Consider the following 22,656-nt stretch of genomic DNA (forward strand, 5'->3'; position numbering starts at 1 on the left):
TGGTGTGGTGAGAACTCTTTAGATCCTTTGAGAGCCCATTTATCTGATGTTCTACAGTTTGCTCTTTCTCTGGCGCAACAGGGGCTTGCTGTTTCCACAGTGGAGGGCTATCTTTCTGCGCTGTCGGCATTTCTCTGCCTGCCTGACCAGCCGTCTCTTTTTAAGTCTCCTGTTGTTCTTAGGTTTTTGAAGGGCCTCACAAATAGGTTCCCTCCTTCTCCTTTCATTGTGCCTCAGTGGGACTTAAATCTTGTTTTGACCTTTTTGATGGGTGCTCCCTTTGAGCCTCTCCACAAATGTCCTATGAGGCTTTTGACCCTTAAGAAATGAAATGAAATGAAAAATTCCACTTATATAGCGCATAACTACCCGGAGGCCTCGCAACTCTGGTTTCCTCGTTGCAATAACCTCGGCAAGGAGGGTTAGTGAGCTTCAAGCTCTTAGTTCCAAGCCCCCATTCCTGTCCATTCATGCTGATCGAATGGTTCTTAGGACGAGGGCTGCTTTTCTGACTAAGGTGGTAACTCCTTTCCACCTTGGTCAATCTGTTACCCTCCCTACCTTTTATCCTTCCCCACACCCTTCCAAAGAGGAGGAGAGGTTGCACCGTCTGAACTCCAAGAGGGCGGTGTCCTTTTACTTGGACAGATCTAAAGACTGTCGGCTGGATGACCAGCTCTTCATTGGCTTTGCTGGCTGCAAGAAAGGAAGAGCGGTCCATAAAAGAACTTTATCAAGATGGATTGTCCTCTGTATAAAGATCTGCTACTCTTTGGCCAGTAAGGAACCTCCAGAGGGTATAAGGGCTCATTCTACAAGAGCTAAGTCGTCTACCTCTGCATTAGCTAGAGGTGTTCCTGTTGAGGATATTTGTAGGGCGGCAACTTGGTCCTTCCTCCACACTTTCGCAAAGCATTACTGCTTGGATTCTGAGGTGAGGAGGGACGGCCACTTTGCGCGCTCTGTCCTTCAGGATTTCCTGGTTTAGAAGAGTGGACACCCTCCTCCGAGAGTGGGGACTGCTGTGGGACTCTATTCACAAGGTGAGGAATCCACACGGCAGATGTATCTATCAGAAGAACAAGTTACTTCCCTTCGGTAACGCTTTTTCTGGTAGATACAATATCTGCCTGTGGATTCCTCACTGACCCACCCGCCTCCCCGTTGTCCACTCTTCTATGCCAGTGTTTCTATTATGTATTTATTTTATTGTCAAATGTTTTATTGCATTTACTTCACACTGTGTGTGTTACCTTGATATTGGTACTGCGTATACTGTGTATATGTCTACTGTCATTGGTCCGTCCGTGTGCCTCGAAGGCACGGAAAAAAGGGCGGAACTGATGTCATCACGCCGGCGTGGGCCTATTATTGGCGTCGGTGACGTCAGCGGAGTCGCGAGCGATGTCGTGCCTCTATGACGTCCGGGTCCACGTCGGCGCGAAGCTACAAAAGAATTTCCGAATGTTGCTGACGCAGGGGATATTCACAAGGTGAGGAATCCACAGGCAGATATTGTATCTACCAGAAAAAGCGTTACCGAAGTTAAGTAACTTGTTCAATAGAGATTGAGGCAAATATACAAGTGACTAGAAAGAAGAGGCATGCAGAGGGTGGAATCCTTGACCCGGTCATGGACACTTTCCTATCTCCAGCACCCACTAAGGCGGTGCCGGCTCATATCCAAAAGAAATACAAGCCGGCTACCTCAGATCCGGTCTTCGTTAAGACAGACCCACCTGCAGACTCAGTCATCGTAGCTGCAGCACGGAAGACGTATGCTGTCACTGCTACTTCTTCTGTTCCACCGGATAAAGAGAGTAGGTCCCAGGACTCGTGGGGTCGCAGGGCCTGCACTTCTGCTGCTGCTCCCCTTAAGGTCTCCAGCACGGCTGCGTTGTTAGGCCGTTATGACAGAGCTTTATGGGACTCTTTGGAGCGCTTCAAAACCAAGCCCCCGAAAGGAAGATCAGAAAGACTTTGACAAAATAGTCACCGAGGGATCTCTGGTGGCGAATCAGATGATTAGCACAGCAGCAGATGGTGCGGTGCTGTCAGCGCACTCTTACGCGCATGGAATATGCGCCAGGAGATCATCCTGGTTGAGATTGACAGGACTAAAACCGGATGCGCAGCAGAGGATCTTGAACCTCCCATTCTCTGGCTCCTCTCTCTTCGGCACACGCGCAGATGAAGAGATAAATAGAATGAAGACCGAGTTGGACACTCAAGGCGGTTGGTTTGGAAAAAAAGAAAGAATTTAAATGCCGATACAAATCCAACCAGCGCAAGGGGCCTCAACAGAGGGTTCAAACCCCTCAGTGGTCCCAGAACAAGAACCAGGGCAAGTCCCAGTTTCAGGGAAGAAGAGTCCAACAAAGGTAGAGGTGGTCACCAACAACAGTCCTCTACCACAGCGAGAGCAGGAGGGAAGTCATGAGCAGTGGCTTCCTCTGCCGCCGTTGCCCACACCAGTGGGAGAAAGTGCTTCACAACATCTGGCAGAGTGGGGCAGCATCACAAAAGATCGTTGGGTGCTGAATATACTGCGCAATGGATACACGCTACGTTTCCGCGCGCTTTCCAAGGACATGCCTTTGAAAAAGTCTCGTCGTCACCAGTTAAAACTGCTTCGAAAAGAGGTGAATGCTCTTCTTCAAAAGCAGGCTATAGAAGAGGTTCCGCCCTCTCAGAGAGGAAGAGGAGTTTACTCCAGGTACTTTCTTGTCCCCAAAAAAGATCAGGAGCACAAGTTTCGACCTATCCTGGACCTTCAACTTCTGAACAAGGTCATAGTGAAGAAGTTTTGCATGTTGGCCCTTCACCAAATATGTCCACATCTACAAATAGGAGATTGGATGTGTTCAGTGGACCTCCAAGATGCGTACTTCCATATTCCTATGGCAAAACGTCATCGCAAGTACCTACGGTTTGTGATCGGCCACAAACATTACCAGTACAAAGTCCTACCCTTCGGACTCAAGCCGGCTCCGCGAGCCATCACCAAATGCATGGCAGTGGTGGCAGCTTTTCTACACAGAAAAGCTCTCTTCGTCTATCCATACTTGGACGACTGGCTGCTGAAATGCCCATCCCCTCTGCAAGTGAGAAACGACTTCCAGATCTGTCTGCAACAGTTACACGATCTCGGCCTCCGTGTCAACATGGAGAAGTCGGTACAGCAGCCCACCCAGACCATCCACTACCTCGTCTCCGTTCTGCACACAAACTTGGGAAGAGCATTTCCTTCGGAGGAGAGACTGTCTTCAATGAGTCAGAAGTGCAAGCTTCTCCTCCAGGTGCAGAATCCGACAGTCCGGCAGGTGGCATCCCTGCTAGGATCCATGGCTTCCTGCATCTTTCTCATCCCCAACGCCAGGCTGAGAATGCGCCCTTTGCAGCAGACTCTGAAGAACCAGTGGGATCAATCAACAGGTCACTGGGAAGATCAGATAGGTCTCTCCCAAGCAGCGAGATCCTCCCTCAAATGGTGGACTCTGTAGGAGTCCCTTTTTCCCAGCCACTTCCAGTGCAATCCGTGGTGGCAGACGCTTCTCTGCAAGGCTGGGGGGGCACACATGGCGTGCCTTCAGATACAAGGACGGTGGTCGGCAAAGGAACAAACCTACCACATCAATATGCTGGAGCTGCAAGCAGTTCACCTTGCTCTGAAGGCTTTCCTACCTGCAATCGAATCTAACTCGCTCCTGGTCCAGTCCGACAACACGACCACCATGTTCTACCTAAACAAACAGAGTGGTACTCGGTCACGTCCTCTCTCCCTGGAGTCGTAGGGCGATCTGGCACTGGCTTCTCGGTGGTGGCAGTGCACCTTCCAGGAGTGCTAAATGTCAAGGCAGACGCACTCAGCATGCCCTTCGAAGATCAGCCAGACTGGGTGCTAAACGACGAGGTGGTGGCGGACCTTTTCCATCGTTGGGGTCGTCCGGAAATAGATTTATTTACAGACGTTGAAAACAAAAAATGGCACACCCTCGTGTCCAGATTCCACCGTCCAGGGACAAGGGGGAATGCGCTTTTGATGGATTGGTCAGAGACATTTGCCGACGCCTTTCCTCCTCTGTCCCTGATCCCGAAGGTGGTGTCCAAGCTCATCAGATCCAACATGAAGATGATTCTGATAGCTCCAGACTTGCCACGGCAGTGGTGGTACCCGGACCTTCTTCATCTGTCAGTACTTCCACACGGGAGACTACATTGCAGACCGGACCTGCTGACCAAGATGGGTGGGAGGATTTTTCATCCCAACCTTCCCTCATTGAATTTGACAGCATGGCTCCTGAGGTCCTGCAATACGGACATTTGTAACTGCCTCCTGATTACATGCACATTTTAAAAGAAGGTAAAAGACCCTCCACAAGAGCGTCATACGCGTTTAAGTGGAAGAGGTTTTTTCTGTGGTGTAGAGAACATCACCTTGATCCTACGAAGGGGCAGGAGGATGTCATTCTCCCTTACCTTCTGTACTTAGCAAGATATAGGTTAAAGCATGCTTCTATCAGGGTGCATTTGTCAGCCATTACGGCGTACAGGAAGTCACCTAGCCAGCCCTCCTTTTTCCAAATGCAGGTGGTCAAGGACTTCTTACAGGGGTTGAAGAAGGTGTACCCCCCTGTTCGAAACCCTTCTCCTCCATGGGAGTTAAACCTGGTGTTATCAAAGTTGATGGGCCCACCTTTTGAGCCTATCCACAGAGCCTCTCTGCCGCATTTGTCTTGGAAGGTCGCCTTTCTAGTAGCCATTACATCAGCGCGCAGAGTAAGCGAGATTCAAGCGCTGTGTACTAAAGAGCCTTACACTGTTTTCCACCATAACAGAGTAGTCTTGAGGGCACATCCGTCTTTTCTCCCTAAGATTGTGTCTGATTTTCATATTAATCTGTCCATTTCCCTTCCATCGTTTTTCCCAAACCCAGCGACCCCGGCTGAGCGGTCGCTGCATTCCTTGGAACTCAAGAGAGTATTTAAATTCTACTTAGAGAGTACCAAAGGCATAAGGAAGACGGATCAGTTATTTGTCAATTATGGCGCCATGAGTACAGGCTTCCCAGCCGCTAAGAGATCCATTTCGAGATGGATGGTATCCTGTATTACCTTAGCTTACCAGCTGGCGAAAAGACCCATACTGTTGCCTCCTAAGGCGTATTCCACTAGGGGGAAAGCGGCCACAGTTGCTTTCTTACATGACGTCCCAATGTCAGAGATTTGCAAGGCTGCAACCTGGACATCGGTTCATACCTTTGCGAGGCACTACTGCCTAGAATCTGATTCCAGAGCTGATACTCAAGTAGGCCAAGCCTCCTTGAGGAATCTGTTTGGATAGTTTTTGCTTGATCCGGGCTTAGACTTTCTAAGCTTATTGATTGCATTACTGTTTTTCTCATTTACCTGCAGGTGGTTGATGGGCTTGCTATTCTATTCTAATGCTTATGACTATTGATGAGGATCCCCTGGAAGAGAAGGGTTAGTTACTTACCTGTAATCCTAGTTCTCTTCCAGGGGTATCCTCATCAAAGTCATTAGCAAACCTCCAGCCTCCCTGGGCAAAGGACTATTATAATTTGGAGATGTTGTTAACCTCTTTGTACCATGGATTTTTCAGTCTCCGCAAAGAACAACAGACCTAACTGTCACCCCTGAGACATAATGGGAAGCTGGGGGTCAGGAGTGCCTTAAAGGCACGGTGTCAGTGTTTCTCTATGTAGCTATAGGTTAGCTTTTCAGTCTTTTAAGACTGGGTGTTTGCAATGCAGCCTGGGAGCTGTCTATGCTTTCAGTTCCTTATGAGAATTTCTACTGTTTACTGAGCATTAAAACAGATTCCAAACAAATGTTATTGTTGTTTTTCCTGTTTCTAATGCATGTTTTCATGTGATGATGGAAATTCCTTGCAGCATGATTCAGCTGTTGTGTTCTAGGCTGCAGTTGCTTATTAGTATATATATATATATATATATGAATGGGTATATATATATGGATATATATATGTGGGGCACATATATTATAGTGTTTCTGGGGTCCCGCGCATGGGCGGGAATATTCTAATGCTTATGACTTTGATGAGGATACCCCTGGAAGATAACTAGGATTACAGGTAAGTAACTAATCCTTACTTCACATAAAACAAACCTTGTGAATACAGTGATTTTACTTGTACAAAGCAATTGCCACCTTCCCGACAGAACCATTCTTTCTATCTCAAGCTTCCACAGGAGCAGTACATACATTCAGCACTGATGCAGACTTCTTGTGCATCAAGCGTCCACAGGAGCTGGACATACATGCATCACTGACACAGATGTCTTGTGGCTCAAGCTTCCACAAGAGCTGTACATACATGCATCACTGACACAGATGTCTTGTGGCTCAAGCTTTCACAGGAGCAGTACATACATGCAGCACTGACACAGATGTCTTGTGGCTCAAGCTTCCACAAGAGCTGTACATACATGCATCACTGACACAGATGTCTTGTGGCTCAAGCTTCCACAAGAGCTGTACATACATGCAGCACTGACACAGATGTCTTGTGGCTCAAGCTTCCACACAAGCTGTACATACATGCATCACTGACACAGATGTCTTGTGGCTCAAGCTTCCACAAGAGCTGTACATACATGCAGCACTGACACAGATGTCTTGTGGCTCAAGCTTCTACAGGAGCTGGACATACATGCATCACTGACACAGATGTCTTGTGGCTCAAGCTTCCACAAGAGCTGTACATACATGCATCACTGACACAGATGTCTTGTGGCTCAAGCTTTCACAAGAGCTGTACATACATGCAGCACTGACACAGATGTCTTGTGGCTCAAGCTTCCACAGGAGCAGTACATTCACGCAGCATTGACACAGATATCTTGTGGCTCAAGCTTCCACAAGAGCTGTACATACATGCAGCATTAACGTCTTGTGGCTCAAGCTTCAACAGGAGCAGTACATACATGCAGCACTGACACAGATGTCTTGTGGCTCAAGCTTCCACAAGAGCTGTACATACATGCATCACTGACACAGATGTCTTGTGGCTCAAGCTTCCACAAGAGCTGTACATACAGGCAGCACTGACACAGATGTCTTGTGGCTCAAGCTTCCACAAGAGCTGTACATACATGCATCACTGACACAGACATCCTGTGGCTCAAGCTTCCACAGGAGCAGTACAATCATGCAGCATTGGCGCAGACATCCTGTGGCTCAAGCTTCCACAGGAGCAGTACATACATGCAGCACTGACGCAGACATCCTGTGGCTCAAGCTTTCACAGGAGCAGTACATACATGCAGCACTGACACAGATGTCTTGTGGCTCAAGCTTCCACAAGAGCTGTGCATACATGCATCACTGACACAGATGTCTTGTGGCTCAAGATTCCACAAGAGCTGTACATACATGCATCACTGACACAGATGTCTTGTGGCTCAAGCTTCCACAAGAGCTGTACATACATGCATCACTGACACAGACATCCTGTGGCTCAAGCTTCCACAGGAGCAGTACATTCATGCAGCATTGACGCAGACATCCTGTGGCTCAAGCTTCCACAGGAGCAGTACATACATGCAGCACTGACGCAGACATCCTGTGGCTCAAGCTTTCACAGGAGCAGTACATACATGCAGCACTGACACAGACGTCTTGTGGCTCAAGCTTCCACAGGAGCAGTACATACATGCAGCTCTGACGCAGACATCCTGTGGCTCAAGCTTCCACAAGAGCTGTGCATACATGCATCACTGACACAGATGTCTTGTGGCTCAAGATTCCACAAGAGCTGTGCATACATGCATCACTGACACAGATGTCTTGTGGCTCAAGATTCCACAAGAGCTGTACATACATGCAGCATTAACGTCTTGTGGCTCAAGCTTCCGCAGGATTTTATTAAGCTGGCACTGAAGTTTTGAAAACTCCAGGAACATATGCTGCACAAAATGAAAGTATCTTACAGCCAAAAACATATTATGCACATCCCTGGCTCTTCTGGATCATGATTGGTCGGTACTGGAACGTGGTGACACCTTCTCGTGTTTGTTTCCAAGGCACTTACCTCTTACCTCACCATAATATCAAGATTCAAGAGAGCCAGATGCAGAGGCCGCTCGCTCTCTTACAATCTCGCCAGGCTCTGGAACGCACTGCCTCTCACACTCAGATCAGAGCCCAAACTACTAACTTTCCAAAAACTCCTGAAAACCGGACTCTTTAACAAACCAGAGTAACTTTCTGCGGCTCTGTCTCAGGCTTGACCTCCTGCAGCGCTGGGACGCCGTAGGGTAGCCACAGTGCTTTACCAATCGTCTTTTCATTTCATTTCATTTCATTTCATTTCACATTGGTCAGGGAGGGAACTGGTCTTCAGGATTCATCTGATTCAAACTTGCCTTAGTCCTTGGGAATCTCTCCTCGCTGTGAGACGTGGGTAGAGTATGTCTGTTGCTCCTGTGGGTTTGCAGTATGAAGCCCCTGAAGGTCGGAGGCCTTCACTCCATGTGGAATCTTTCAGTGGGACCTAGTGTCACAGGATTAACACACTCAGGTAGATATTTCCTCCTCAATTAGATTGAAACATGAACTACTCCTGCTATGAGACGTGGGTAGAACAGATTTGTTGCCCATGTATGTTCGCAACATAAAGCCATTGAACTTGGAGGAATTCTCACCTTGCAGATTCTTTTCAGATGTAACTACTGTACAAGATTAACAGTGTGAGGTGGATATATCCTCCTGAAAGATAAACTACTCAATGGATTACAAGTCTTTCTGTACACTGACCTATCAATTTCGGTTTTGTCTTACTCATGTTCTACAACATTTTTGTGTTTTTGCAATTTAATGCACTGTTGTTATTTTTCAACATAAGTGAGTTTTTTTTAGTAATAAAATAAAGCTGCGTTTGGAATTTTTCGGGGGGATTCGTATACAACGTCTGAATAGAATTCTGTTGTGAATAGTGCTACCATGGCAACATAAATATTTTCCTAAATTGCACCGAGACGGTAATTTGAATTGCCTTTATTACACGTTCGACCCTTTGTTGTTGAAGAAGTAGTCTTAATTTAAAGCCACTGTTTCCCTTCTTTGATTTCGCCTTCCAGTTCAATTAGAAGCAATGTCATTATTTTATCAATATGAAGTACCAGATAACCGACTCATCATTACATATTGTGCTTGATGCAGAGATATGTTGTTCACTGTACTTAAACTTGCCTGTCTAATTGCACATGCTCCATGTGGTGATAAGAAACAATCATACGAAGTTGGGGAAATGGGACGTTTGTAAAAGAATTACTCTAATGAAAGCATTTTTTTAATATGCATTCTTCCAATTTTTTATGACTGTATTGGGACAATTGCACAGCTGGGACCCAATGGAACCTTAATAGAACACATTCATAATTCTAATAAAGGTCGTAGAAATCTGAACATGACACTATCCAAATTATTTCCAACTTGATTAAACATGAATGAGGGTTGAGGCTCTGTGTGTGGAAGACCAGATGTTCACTTAGGCCATGTGATTTGCCTTCTCCCCAGGATCCTCTCTTTCTGGATTTGATTGGCACATGCCATTCAGATGAGGCGAAACCAGCTGTACTTCTACCAAAGCACCTTTCGCTGTACCGGACAAACATGACCAGAGGCCTGACCATGTATCCACCGGACATCCTGGGCTCCATGCTAAAGGAGGGCAAGCTGCAGTTGGAAAGAGATGGAACCTTACTCCTCCCTACTCCAGTGCCCTGTGGTCAGGTAAATGTTTGGTAATCCACAGAACACAGTCATGCAAGTTTGTGAAGGAAAAGCAGATGGGTTGTTAGACTGTAAAGTCATAATTAGTGACCAACACCATGCTGCTGCTGCTATTTGTAAATATGATCTCTATCCTTCATTGTTTGGTGGTTTAGGAAAGCCTCCTTTTGGTACCTATCATCATTGATACTTTATTTTCATTCATAGTGATGAGAATTTTCTTGTACATTTTTCTGACGCTCTCATTGAGTGAACCCGTGGATTGATAACAAACTCATTAGTTCCAAACTTTCTGCCACAACTATGAAAGCAAAGATGAATATTATCCCAATTTAAGATCATTGCCCTATTTATGGGACCCTCGACTTGTCACTGAAAGAGTGAAGACCACTAAGTTTGAAGCTAAATAGCTTTATTCATGGAGATTCCCTGACAAGTATATCCTACATAAGATTAGTAAACAATACCTGCCATACAGTATCCAGATGAAATCAGGGGCCCCATGAGTGTAAGTTTAAAGAGGTCTTGTTTCACATAAGAAGAATGGATTAGAACATGACAGCAGATCTGGAGAGAAAACATAGAAAGACTGGCTTCTGAGAAACATGATATCCCTGTAACCCCCTTGTAAAATGCAGCTGAAACCTACCTATTACTAAAAGCTCCATCATGTCTTCTCTTTATCTTTATCCCTCCAATGGTGTGAATGGATGTACATAATTAGACTCTTATTCCTTTTTACTAACACCCACTCTCCCACACTCACCAAGAAAGTGTAATCAAAACCCAATGTCCCCCACCATAACCTAAGATTGGAACCTTGCCAAATGCACAATCAAATACACTATACGAACACTGACCTCTTGTCCCTCAAACCTACATGTGCCACCAGTAAACCTATAAGAGACCTTACTACATCTGCTCACTATTCTACTACTGTTGTCTAAGCAAAGAACAAAACGTTGTGTATGTTTCAAAGCAGAGACACAGCGCTCTAAGCCACTCAGTCAAATACATTTTATTGTATGGTTAATTGAAGCCAAAGGACAGTGAAAATGTGTAGATCATTATAGAACTATCTGCCATAAGTGGACGTATGATATCAGAAGATAAACACGTCATTTAAAATCTACTATGCCTAACTTAGAGGCAGTGTGATTGTTTACGTCAATTATAGGTAGGCCAAAGTGCAAGGTGCGTAAAAAAGGAGTAGAGCATTAGGGAACCGGCTGACGTAAGTGGACATATGATATCAGAAGATTAGACACAGTTTAGGAACTACTATAGTGCACTTATAGACAATGTGATCAATTGCAGGTAAGCCAAAGTACATATTGTCCATTGTGCGAAAATGTGTATTAAATTAAATAAACGGGACAAAGAGAGGAAAAAGGCTGTCAGTCAGCGGTCATCTCTGGACTTCGTTGGATTTTTTTAAAGAAGGTCCTGCACCACTTGAAAGTATTTGCCTATTCTTCCCAGTTCGGAAGGGACCATGGTGCTGCAAATCCAGTTTGTGGCATTGTTACAAGTCCTTATGCCATGTGTTAAAAAGAGTGGCTTTAGTAGTGACCGCCTAAAGTGGAGCAGCGTCAGGCAGCAACATAGGAAGTGTGAAAAAGTTCCAGATTTGTAGCCGCACAGCCTGCACTTGTAATGCCATCATCCTCGCAGCCACAATTTGGGTAAGGTAGGCTTTCCCAATTGTGCACTTGAGGTATTTTTGTGGCTGCAGGCCAGCATGACAGTAGATATCATACGAAATTACCTGGGCATTTAATAGTGGAGCGGACTTTTCCTTGTCGCGGTCTGCGAGAGAAGTTTTATCTGTTTTTTTCAGTTCACTTTTCACTGCTGTGTGTGTGAGCGATGGGGGAATTAGTGCGGTCAGGTTTATTTGGAGAGTGTCTGCTGCAGCCGTTAAATAGGTGGACGAGGACTATTTTTAGTTTTGAATATGTTGTGAAGGACCAACTTCAAGGTGCAGGGCATGGGCCAGATACGTCTGTGATAGTGTTTTAGATAGGGCCCTCATGTTGGCCCAAATTAGACCCTCCAGACCAAATTCAAGTCTCACCAGAGATCCCCTGGTGTAATTTGGCAGCCAGAACGCTCTTTTGTAGACTTTTAGATGTAGTTTTTCCATGGTTTTGATAAGTTGTCCCTGGAAGGCCTCACTGCCATAAGTGATTGTGGATGGTAGTACGGCCCTAAACACTTTTCATACTGGGACTGAGGTGGGGCTTTCGAGGGCAGCCTTCAGTTGGCAAAGCCTGGAAGTAATTAGTGCGACCTTATCCTCGAGGTGGCTCAGGTGTGTTTGGGGCCACCGTCTGCCGAGAGCCAAGTGCCCAGATAGTGGTAAAATTTTGCTTGTGTAATCTTTAAGGGGCCAAGAGGCCACTGGTGATTTGGTTGCTCACCCATCCTCCCGAAGGATATCGCCTTTCTTTTCTAGGCATTTACTATCATCTTGTTTGCTGTGTTGTATACGTGAAGGGTGTTCAGGGCTCTCTGAATCCCTATTTTAGAGTTGTCAAGCAAAAGAATGCATCTGCATACTGCAGTATCTTGATCTTGGCTTTTACTATTTTTGGAGGAATTAAATTGGCGTGATTTTGTGCAGAAGACTTGTGCTGTGCATCGATGAAACAGTATTGGAGCTAGGGTGCATTTTTGCTTTAGCCCTTGATTAGTGTTAATCTTCCTGGTTAGCGCAGTGTTTGACAGCTTGACCCTCACCCAGGTTGATGAAGACAACAATATGATAGCATTAAGAAGGTCACTTGGAATGCCCCATGCCTGGAGGTTTCTTTATAAAATGCCCCTACCCACCAGGTAAAGTCCTGATGAGTATTCAACAACGCAGCATAAGAGCTGGTGACTTCTGTCTGTTCGCCTGGTCGATGAGGTAGGAAAGCATAACTATGTCATCCAGTGTGGAAGAATTTGGTCTGAATCCTGTTTGGCAAAATGGAATTATCATGTTTGTTGTTACCCTTGACTCAAGATCCTTTAAAATGGCAGAGGCGTATGTCTTCGCCTCAGTGTCCAACAGGACAATCAGGTGGTAATTGATGGGGTTCTGTCTGTCGCCCTTTTAAAAAAATCAGGTGTAGTATTTAACCTCTCCGGCTGTTGGGAACTTGGCAGGGCTTGAAACATATCAGAACAGTGGAGAAAGTATTGCAGGCCATAGTGCTGGATCATCTTTGAATAGTTGAGCTGGGAGCCCGTTTGGGCCTGGCGCACCTGATGTTTGTCATTTTGCGTACAGCTTTTTGGATGTTGTTGATCCTGTACTTAGGGTCACATTCCTTTAGGTTATCTGCGGGGTCTAAAGTTTCGGGTTGGAAAGCACTCTGTTGTTCGACTACATTTAGCTTTTCTACGTGCACGGTCTACATAGCTACGTCAATGGCATTCGATCTGGTTTCATCCTGGGGTGCTTAATTTTTTATATGCCTCCATAAATGGGCCTGTTTTCGCTTACTCATGAATGAGTTTACGTATTGCCACTCCTTGTCCCACTGTTGGTTTTTCACCCGCCATACCAATTGCTTCTGTTGTTTTCTTGGGCCCGCAGTTCCTGTTGCAAAGCAGCTTGATTGGTTGATTGTGGGTTTCGCGGCTTGCTTTCAACAGCTTGTGAATGTGTCATGAGCTGATCAGAATGCATTGATTTTTGTTGGAAGTTTTTCACCAAGGGCGCCCATGGCCTGGGAAGAAGTCTAGGGCCATATGTATCATAGTACCGTTTTGAGAATTCCAAATAGCGAATTTTAAGGAATCACTATTTCGAATTCGCAAAACGGTATGTATGTACAAAATCGCTTTTTTATAGCGATTCCTTACCATTCCTAATTTGCGATTAGCAAATTGCTAATCTCAAATTACCCATTCATTTCTATGGGCCAGGAGGCCCATAGGAATGAAGGGGCAATTTGCGATTAGCAATTAGCTAATCGCAAATTAGGAATGTTTTCAAGGGTGCAGGGGTGTCTCAAGAACACCCTGCTGCACCCCTGAAAAAGACATTTGGGGGCATATGGCGCACATACATGCCCTAAGGGCATGTATGGGTGTCATATGGCACCTTTGGTTTTTTTGAAAAATGCATAATTAAAAGAATTCGCAACTTACCACCAACTAGAAGTTGGTGGTAATTTGCGATTCCTTAATGGCATTTTTTGCATTTTTTTTCTTTGATATATTGCATTTAAGAAATCGCAATTTTTGTGATTCCTTAAGTGCAATCGCAAAATAAGGAAAAGCAAATTTTGCGATTCCTTATTTTGATGCAAAAATGTTTGATACATACCATTTAGGTATTTAGCATTCGCAAAGGCCGAAATTCGCAGAATTTCGTCCTTTGCGAATGCTAAATAGCTTGATACATATGGCCCCTAGTGGAAGCATTGTTCCTTATCGGTGAAACCGCTCGGTATTACCTACTCGTTCCTCACCCGACCGCATATTCGGTATGCGGTCGGGTGAGGAAAGAGTAGGTAATACCGAGCGGTTTCACCGATAAGGAACAATGCTTCCACGAGCCGATCCCGCCCTCGCCTGAGACCATGAAGTGCAATTAAGCACCAATACATATACGTCATTAAGATACAAATCGTATGTATAACACGCATGTTTTAAATTAACAGCGCATAGAAAATATATTGAATCAATCATATTTATTTAAATATAGGAGTGGTATATACAGGGCTGGACCCTGTATGGTCCTGATGAAAAGCTTGGGGAGCTTGAAACATGTCGACCATAGAACACTGATTTAGCCCAATTCAAGGTTAAATAGCAGTGTTACCCCATTTTAATATACCAAACTAGGAGCAGAATAAATTGTTGAGGCCCACTAGCACAGTATTTTTAATCACAAACATCCACTCCACCACCACAACACTTTACACCACACATAGCCTTTCACAAATACAGTGCTCCTGCGTAGTTTGCTAGTCGCAGCACGCCCCTTTTCGTAGAGAACTGGGATGGCCCCAATGATGAAGCATGTCACCGTGGGGCAACCCCGGTGAGTGAGGGGACTCTAGAAAGAAATTTTTCTTTTTTTTTTTTTTTTTTTTGGTAAGCACTGACATAACTTATGCAGTACCCATACATACAAACTAGATAGTGGAGTTAGTGACCAGGTTTCTTGTAGGAAGAGTATGTCAGATGCCATTAGCAGGGCTTTTGCGGTTTCTGATTTTAATAGTCTTGATAGTCCAGCCACATTCCATGTCAGGAGCTTTACGGATTTTTGTGTCTTGGCGAAGTCCGTGTTAATGCTAGGAACAGTTTGTTGCTTCTCTGGACAGGATGAGTGGAACCCAGCTAATCCACTCCATCTCCTTGTCATTCATCATTCAGCCAGAAAATATTTGAACATTGACAAATTCTTTATCAACACAAGTGAAGCCACATGCAAAAACAGTGATCTGTCCAACTGTTTAGTAACCAGGGTCCACCTGTCACTCACCATCACGGGACATTCCCTCTCGGAGTATCATTCAGCCCGACTTGATTAACACTCTATATTCCATGCAAGATGCACCCACATCACTCCAGCCCTGATGACATTGCTGTAGGAATTTCTAGAAGTTTCTGGCTTCAGGGCGAATTGGGCCAAGTCATTCCTGTACCCACTGGCTCTGGTCCCTGAACCAGATGGGGAACCCTCACGAGCTGCCAACTGCAGTGGTTTCACACTACATTTATATACCTGCACGTGCAAATTTATCATGATACCAGCGTCATCAGAGAGGGTAATATCGATAAGGCACATCCTTTTTGGACGTCTTTACTGCTGTACCAGATGGGGCGTGTGGCCATTGCTTAAGATACTGGGACTGTCTTGATTATTGTATTTCTTTGCAGCCCTACCGCTTCAGACCTCTTCAGATCCGTTTTAGGAGAGGGCACAGTGTCCTGACAGAACCCATATGGGGGCAGCCAGAAGACTATTTGCACTTCGGTGCCCCAATGACTGTAACTGGAGGGAGGAATGGGTGCGCCTGACTATGCAGTGGCACAGCAGCAATGGCCAATGCAGTGGCTGAGCACAGAGGCTTGCTTGGCGAAGTCGGCCATTACCAGAATCCTTAGAGATGTCCAAATATATATATGGCTCTCAGTCCCCCGGTTCCTACCAAAAGTGGAGTTTTATCAGATGAAGGTCTCCAGCTTGTGTTGGAAAGCTATGTGAGGGAAAAGGGCCCTCAATTACCCTATTCCCCACTCATCCCGATATGGCAATGCCAGCCCTCCAGGAGGTGTCCAGTCAATTGAACTTGGTGCCATGGAATGCAGCAGGGATGATTGGGGACCTTTGTCATGGCTGTGATTGTGGCTTGTGGGTTCTCACCTACTCCTAAATCTTGTGTATTGGGAATTCGACTCCAGCAAAGGGGGACAGACATATACATAATCTTATTGGCCTTGCTTTAATTTTTGTAAGCACTAAATCGCTATGACATCAAGGGTATCTACAGCCCCAGATATCAAGAAATGGCTAGGGATTCTCCTGACACGGATGTGGGCTGAATCGGATGTGGTCACAGGGGTGCGCTTCAGAGGCAAGGACGCAGTGGATAGAGGATGCTGGGATGTTTGCATTTAGAAGCTTGAAGCAAAAATGTATAATCGTCCACTTGAATCCGACTTACACACCCACTGACACTCCTCAGGGGGAATCGACACATCAAGTATAGACGAGGCTGGTTTGACATTCCAAGGGTTACCTGAGTTGAGGGACTCCTCATGACCCATGCAATAGACGTGTGGGTGGAAGGTCTAGTTTAGGTAAAGGTGAACATGCACATGACTCTGTGTAACCCACTAGGACCGATCGCCCCTCCACAATACACAATTGACTCCCTTCTTCCTACTACCCAATGTCCAAGGGGAGGCACCATTAGGGTGATTAATCACGAATAGCCATTGATGCAAATGTTGCACCCATATGTGTGAATAGACTCGTTCCATTGTTTTGGCATTGCCAAGCCACTAAATACCCTCCAAATGTCTTTTTCCTAGGTTGTCTTCTGACGATAGAAATGCAAAAGAAAAATGTGCTCAATCCACTATATAAATTACAGTTCTGTATGCTTCTCTGACAGTGAACTTTATCAGTCCGCGGTCTGAAGGAGGTAGACATGTTGCTATGATAACTTCTGCTATGTGCCAATGTTATGACTTGTACTAAATCAATAAAAAAAAATCAAAGAAAAAAATCAGAGAAGAGCCCATCATTCTCCTCTTTACGTTCCAAGACAAAATCCTTGTGTCATCCCCATTTTTTCATTTGATCGAGTACTGTTTCCGAGTCCCCACTCTCACATTCACAAGTAATAGCAATTTCATCAGATTATTAATAAACTCACTGTAGGGTTGGCTTCTTTGAAATGCCTGTTACGAAACCTATTCAATCACCCACACTACGGCATCATTAAGTACGCCCAGAGACAGCCTTGTAGGGCACGATTGCTTGGGAATTGTGTGTCCATCAGTGGACCCATCTCTCACACCTACCCGCAAAACGCACTAGCGCAAATCAGGGTTAAGTCTTACAATACAACGCAGCATAAAAAACACATTAACAAAAGAAAGGCTCTAGTATTAGGGCCTCATTTAAAGTTTGTTGGAGTGGAAGCCCTGCTTTAAATTGGGAGCTGAAGGGAACCCTTGTCCTTGCAGCTACTCTGCCACTGGGACACCAGGTTACAGAGCTGGCTCCAAAGGCTGAGGATCCAGTCAGGCAGGGATCTTTAAATAAGGCAGGCTGTCCTCCCATGGATGATAGAGGCAGTGTCTAAGAAAAAACATAAAGTTTAGCCTATTCGCCTTTGCGCATATTCTCTGCATAGTCATTATTAGGCGCGCCCATAGACCAGGGCCCAGCTCAAGATCCATAGACTGTCAGCCTTTTCGGAGTTACCCATAACTTTGCTGCTACTGCTAAGGGTTGCAGTGTGTGTGTTCCATGTCATGGTGCTATCTTCCTGTCTTTTGGCTGCCTGTGGAGTTCTGGAAATTCGTATGCTGACCCCTCATGTGCGAGGCCTTGCAAGGATTCACCTCCAGTAGACAGGACAATGGAAGCTGTATGAGGGAAATTTGTATGTCCTCCAGAGCCTATCAGGGAGTGTGAAGAAGTGTGCACGGTCCCCAGCAAGAACTTTCAGCTTCACTTAGTACATTCTTGTGCACTGTAGCTCCAACTCACAGAACAGCCTTTATCTGTGTATTGACATTGTTGTTTCTGCCCTTTTTGAGTGAATAGTAGGATGTTGGCATGCTCATAACAAATCTCACCTCTCCGCCTGGCAGAATACCATCCTTGTTCATGAAGCGATGGGCGCAGAAATGCTATCCAAGAAGGATGCAGTGGTGCCAAAGGTCTGAGTGCCCTCTCCACTGAGGAAAGGGAACAAGCCTGAGAGTTTGAGTTGGTTTTTGATCCAGTCTTGCATGAAGAGGTCTACACTCTACTCTGCTGTCCTCTCTGGAAGCCGAACCATGCAGACATTGTTGCATCTGGATCGCCCTTCATTATCTTTGACACAGGTTCAGTGAGTTTCTTCACAGTGCTTTAGAGCTGAGACAGTTCAACTTTGACATGCTTCACTGTGTGTTCCACTGCTGTGATGTGACAAGTCTCTATCCCCAGGTCCTAGTGCACCAGGTTAGGATCAACTGTTGCCATATCAATCTCCATCTTTTGGGGCATTCTGGTGTCCCATCTTGCAATCAGTACATTCCCCATAGGCGCCTCACGTTTTGGGGACTGTATACCTCTGCACACGGAGATTTCTCTGCAGGCACCCAGGTGTACTTGTCCATTTTGCTGAGCTGGCATCCTAGGTTTATCTCGAAGCATGTTCATTCACCTGTGGCTTCTCATTTCACTTTGGATATCTTGATTCCGAAAGCACAGCCACAGTCACAAGGATCTAACCAGTTCCAGCACTCATCGGTTACAATGACACATTGTAACACACATTATGCTGTGTAGCTCGGCATTAGCAGATAATGTATAGCAGTCACACTTTCAAATTGCCGCACTTGTACCATCTAGCCCATGTCACTAACCTATACTAATTGAAAAAGGTGTCTAGTAGTGCAGATGTTCTGCTCAGTGTGCCAGTGTTGATGCTCCAACATTTCCACCTAATATTGTGTACAGTTCACAGGGATCCCCATCCCTTATGCTTACTAAGTTATTGCTTGGAGATAATTCTCAGAAAATGCCATCATTCTGTGGTCCTTCTAAAGTACACAAAATGCAGAACTTTGCAAATGTAAAAGCAGCTCACTCCTGCTGGGGTCTTCATCTGAGGGTGGGAGGGGAGGTGACATCCCCAAACTGCTATTCACTGCCCCTCTGCGGTTCTAACTCACTGTGAACAGGTGGCCCCTCCCTCCCCCTTGGAAGCTCAGCATCCCAGACTGGCCTTCATGGATACAAGTCTAGTCCAGTCTACCTATTCCCACAGTTGGACACCTATGTAAGCGCTCATCCAATCTACTGCACCACTCCTACTTGGAATAGAGTCCACAGGATCCTAGGGTGCATCTAACAACGTGTTCCTCGCTCTCTATACTGGAGCATAGTCACAGCTTATTCCTTCTCCATCTGACAAATCTAGGCCTCAGATCCTTTCCTGCCTCAGCTTCAGTGATGTCCTGCAGGCTGCCAGGGGAAAAGCTCATTATAACCTGAATAGTGTGGCTGGGGGGCGGGTTGGAGTATGACTCACAACTGCTCTCGAAGGGTTCACCAGCAGGAACTCTATCTTCTTTTCCCCTTGGATAGTCCCATTCCATGCAGAATTGTTTCTCGATCCACTGGACATGAGATATCATTTCATTTACTCAAAGACTGACAGTATTTTAGTTACTGAATCTGTAGCTGCCTGGGAGGTAAGGTAAATCACGTCATCCAGATATTATGTTTGCTCCCAATCATACTTGACGCATATGTCAACCACATGTAAGGGGTTTTAGTAGTGCCAACGTTGGTCATTATGACCAAGGGTCCGTTGGTTTTGGTTGGCCCAAGGGATGCTTTGGGGCTCATAAAAACAGGATTCTCAATAGTCAGTCATAATGCAGCAAAGCGGGCATCTAATACAATATAGTGTGGTCTTAAGTCATGTTTGTATCTGTTTGTTCATCTATGCCCCTGGAGCATGTTACAAAACACACCCTCAGCAGCTTCTCAGTGATCACATTGTCTTGCGTAAGTCACCACCTTCGCTGAATGTACGTTGACTTATGATGCAGGCCTCTTAGACGGCTACCTTAATTTCTCTTGTTGAAGAACCTGAGGCTCCATAGGTCTTCATCCGGTTGTCCATCTATGATTAATGTATAGATGACGGGGTAGAAAAGAGAGCCTCATCCTTAGGCCTGTGTGAAGTTTTGAGTCTATTTCTGTTTTGTTGCCTTTGTCACCGCCTGGGTCAGAAGCCTCAAGTACAGTGGAAGAGTTGCAATTAGCATATAACACATACTATGATTGATGTGTACTTGACAATACAACTGTGTAGAACAGTGTTACTAGACTTAGCAAGGCCCATGTGAGGACCCATATAATCTGAAGCCAACACTGTTTAGGAGATGCATATGCAGGAATATTACTAGGACATTATTCAGGCGTGGCTTTGTGTGAAGACTGAATGGAAGAACATGAGGCTAGAAGGAGATGACAATAGCCAACAAGGCTCAGGGATTTTTGAGTGAAGAACGCAGGAGAGAAATCATAGTGTTGTATGCAGAATGAGCAGGATCTTCCAGGATAAACAGAGAGATCAACAGTTATGCTTTCTAAGTTGCTTGTAACATAAATCTTTATGTAATGTCCTAGAAAGAACCTCAAGAACCCACTGCTTCCTTGGTGACACCTTATGCCACTATGACTTTCTGGACCCTTAGCATCAGTAGTACTAAGAAGCCTGACTCATGCTAGATGTAGAGTGCAGGATGTTACAGGGAGCCATAGGGCCTGTAGCTGAAACTCAAACACTGAAAATGTTCTGTTTCTGATGTACAGGAGTCAGAGCCTGACCCACAATTGCTGGAACACGACAGACTCTTACCATTAGGGTCAGTGGGACTTCATTCCTTCAAACTCTTTGTGCCAGAACACATGCATGGCTTTTTCCTGGCGGCAGATCATGACTAGGGGGATATAGCCTAAGAAAGAGTTGTTTTTATAAATCTCTTTCTTAGTCTCAAAATTCATCTTAACATGACATTGGTTAGCTCTCGAACAGAAATGTTATTTATTTCCTTTCAGTGGTTTTCCAGTATGTTTAGACCTTGTTTTAGGACTGGTCCTGTTGGAAAAAAGCTCACCTGCATAAAGTTTCTCTCTCTCTCTCTCTCTCTCTCTCTCTCTCTCTCTCTCTCTCTCTCTCTCTTTCTCTCTCTCTCTCTCTCTCTCTCTCTCTCTCTCTCTCTCTCTCTGTCTATCTCACCCTCCCTTTCTCTCTTGCTCTATTTCTTTAGGGCTCGCCGATCTCACCCGTGCTCCCACTCCTTCTCACCTAAGGCATCTCCCCATCACATTCTCCCGCTCTGACTGCCCCTCTGTCTTGCTCATCTGTGGGTGGATGTTTCAGGCCAGAGAAGCCTTAAGAAAAGTCCCTGCATTGTCTTTTCATAATGCAACGTTTACTCTTTTATACATGAACATAGACTCACCTTCCTCTCATAGTATAGTTTTACAACTAAATTGTTCTAAAGACGCCTGGAAGAGGTGAAGATTAAGTAACTCTTGATTACGGCCTCCACTCTGGACCCTCGAACACGTCGCTCCCAAGCACAGCCAGCGCCAGTCAGGCTGCTCTTTTCAACACTCAAGGCAGCCTCTGGCTCAACTGTAGGAACATTCCAATGGGTAGAAAGAGGAAGGGGGGTAGGGAGGGAGAGAGGGAGATACCACAGAAGGTACATGGAAATACCATAATCCAAACTAGAAAAGTAAGGGAACTATAACATAACTTATGTTGCATTGTGGAGGACCTGACTACCTATGATAGCCCTTTGTAAGCAGATGATAGGCCGACCAATGAAAACAAACATTATAATTCCTGCATGCTTGTGAAGAGAGGCTTGGTTTGGGACATTTAGCGAGGACGAGACTTGACAGAGCAGGGATGTGCACATTTGTGTTCTATACCATACCTCGAGCCTATTATTGAAATACACACAACTGGAGCATTCCTTTTCTGCTTCTGGTAACTTCTGATGATTGATTAAAAGCTGCCTAACCTTAGAAACAAAATCATTTTCATAATATAATTTTTCAAGTCTAGGACAGAAACTATTTGCTTCTTTATGACATGGTTTGTTACGTTTTTCTCTTCCTTCTGTTGCTGACTTCACAAAAGTGTTTTGTTGTATTTAATCAGAGACTGAAAAAAAAATTGCAGATGGAATGAGTTACATGCCTTGTCTTTCTACTCAGTAACTTTCTCTTTTCTAGGACCCCACTAATGACGTCCCAGCGGTGTACACCGAAGTTGACTCTATGGCAGAATTCTTTGAGGACCCCTTCAGCGGTGAGCCGCTCAGGTTCCCTCCTCACGTCTCGACCAACATCCAAGAATTCGATTTTGGATACCGTTCAGTGGGCAGTGATGCTGAGCCCTTACCTCTCAGCCTGACCAATCACACAAAGGGGAAGATCGCAGTCTTCTGGACCTGCAGAGCAGATAGCCACTTCCAGGTGACACCGGAATGCATCGAAATCCCACCTCTGAAATCAATGGCTTTCCGCCTCAGTTTCTGTCCTTCCCAGGTCAACACCCTGTACGGCGCAGAGCTGGAGGTCTTTGCATCCTACAAGGTAAATGCAAGATGACAT

General features: G+C 45.4%; 1 protein-coding gene across 1 annotated transcript in view; it reads left to right on the forward strand.

Moving 5' to 3' along the window:
- Window positions 1–22,656, forward strand: part of CFAP65 (cilia and flagella associated protein 65) — a 464,473-nt gene that overhangs the window by 156,544 nt on the left and 285,273 nt on the right. Inside the window, exons 10-11 of the mRNA XM_086954439.1 lie at window positions 9,561–9,776; window positions 22,276–22,638. Of these exons, the coding sequence (XP_086810565.1) occupies window positions 9,561–9,776; window positions 22,276–22,638 (579 nt within the window). The remainder of the gene's footprint in view (window positions 1–9,560; window positions 9,777–22,275; window positions 22,639–22,656) is intronic.

The sequence above is a fragment of the Lissotriton vulgaris genome, chromosome 2_1 (assembly GCF_964263255.1).
Source record: "Lissotriton vulgaris chromosome 2_1, aLisVul1.2, whole genome shotgun sequence".
In the NCBI taxonomy this organism is placed as follows: Eukaryota; Metazoa; Chordata; class Amphibia; order Caudata; family Salamandridae; genus Lissotriton; species Lissotriton vulgaris.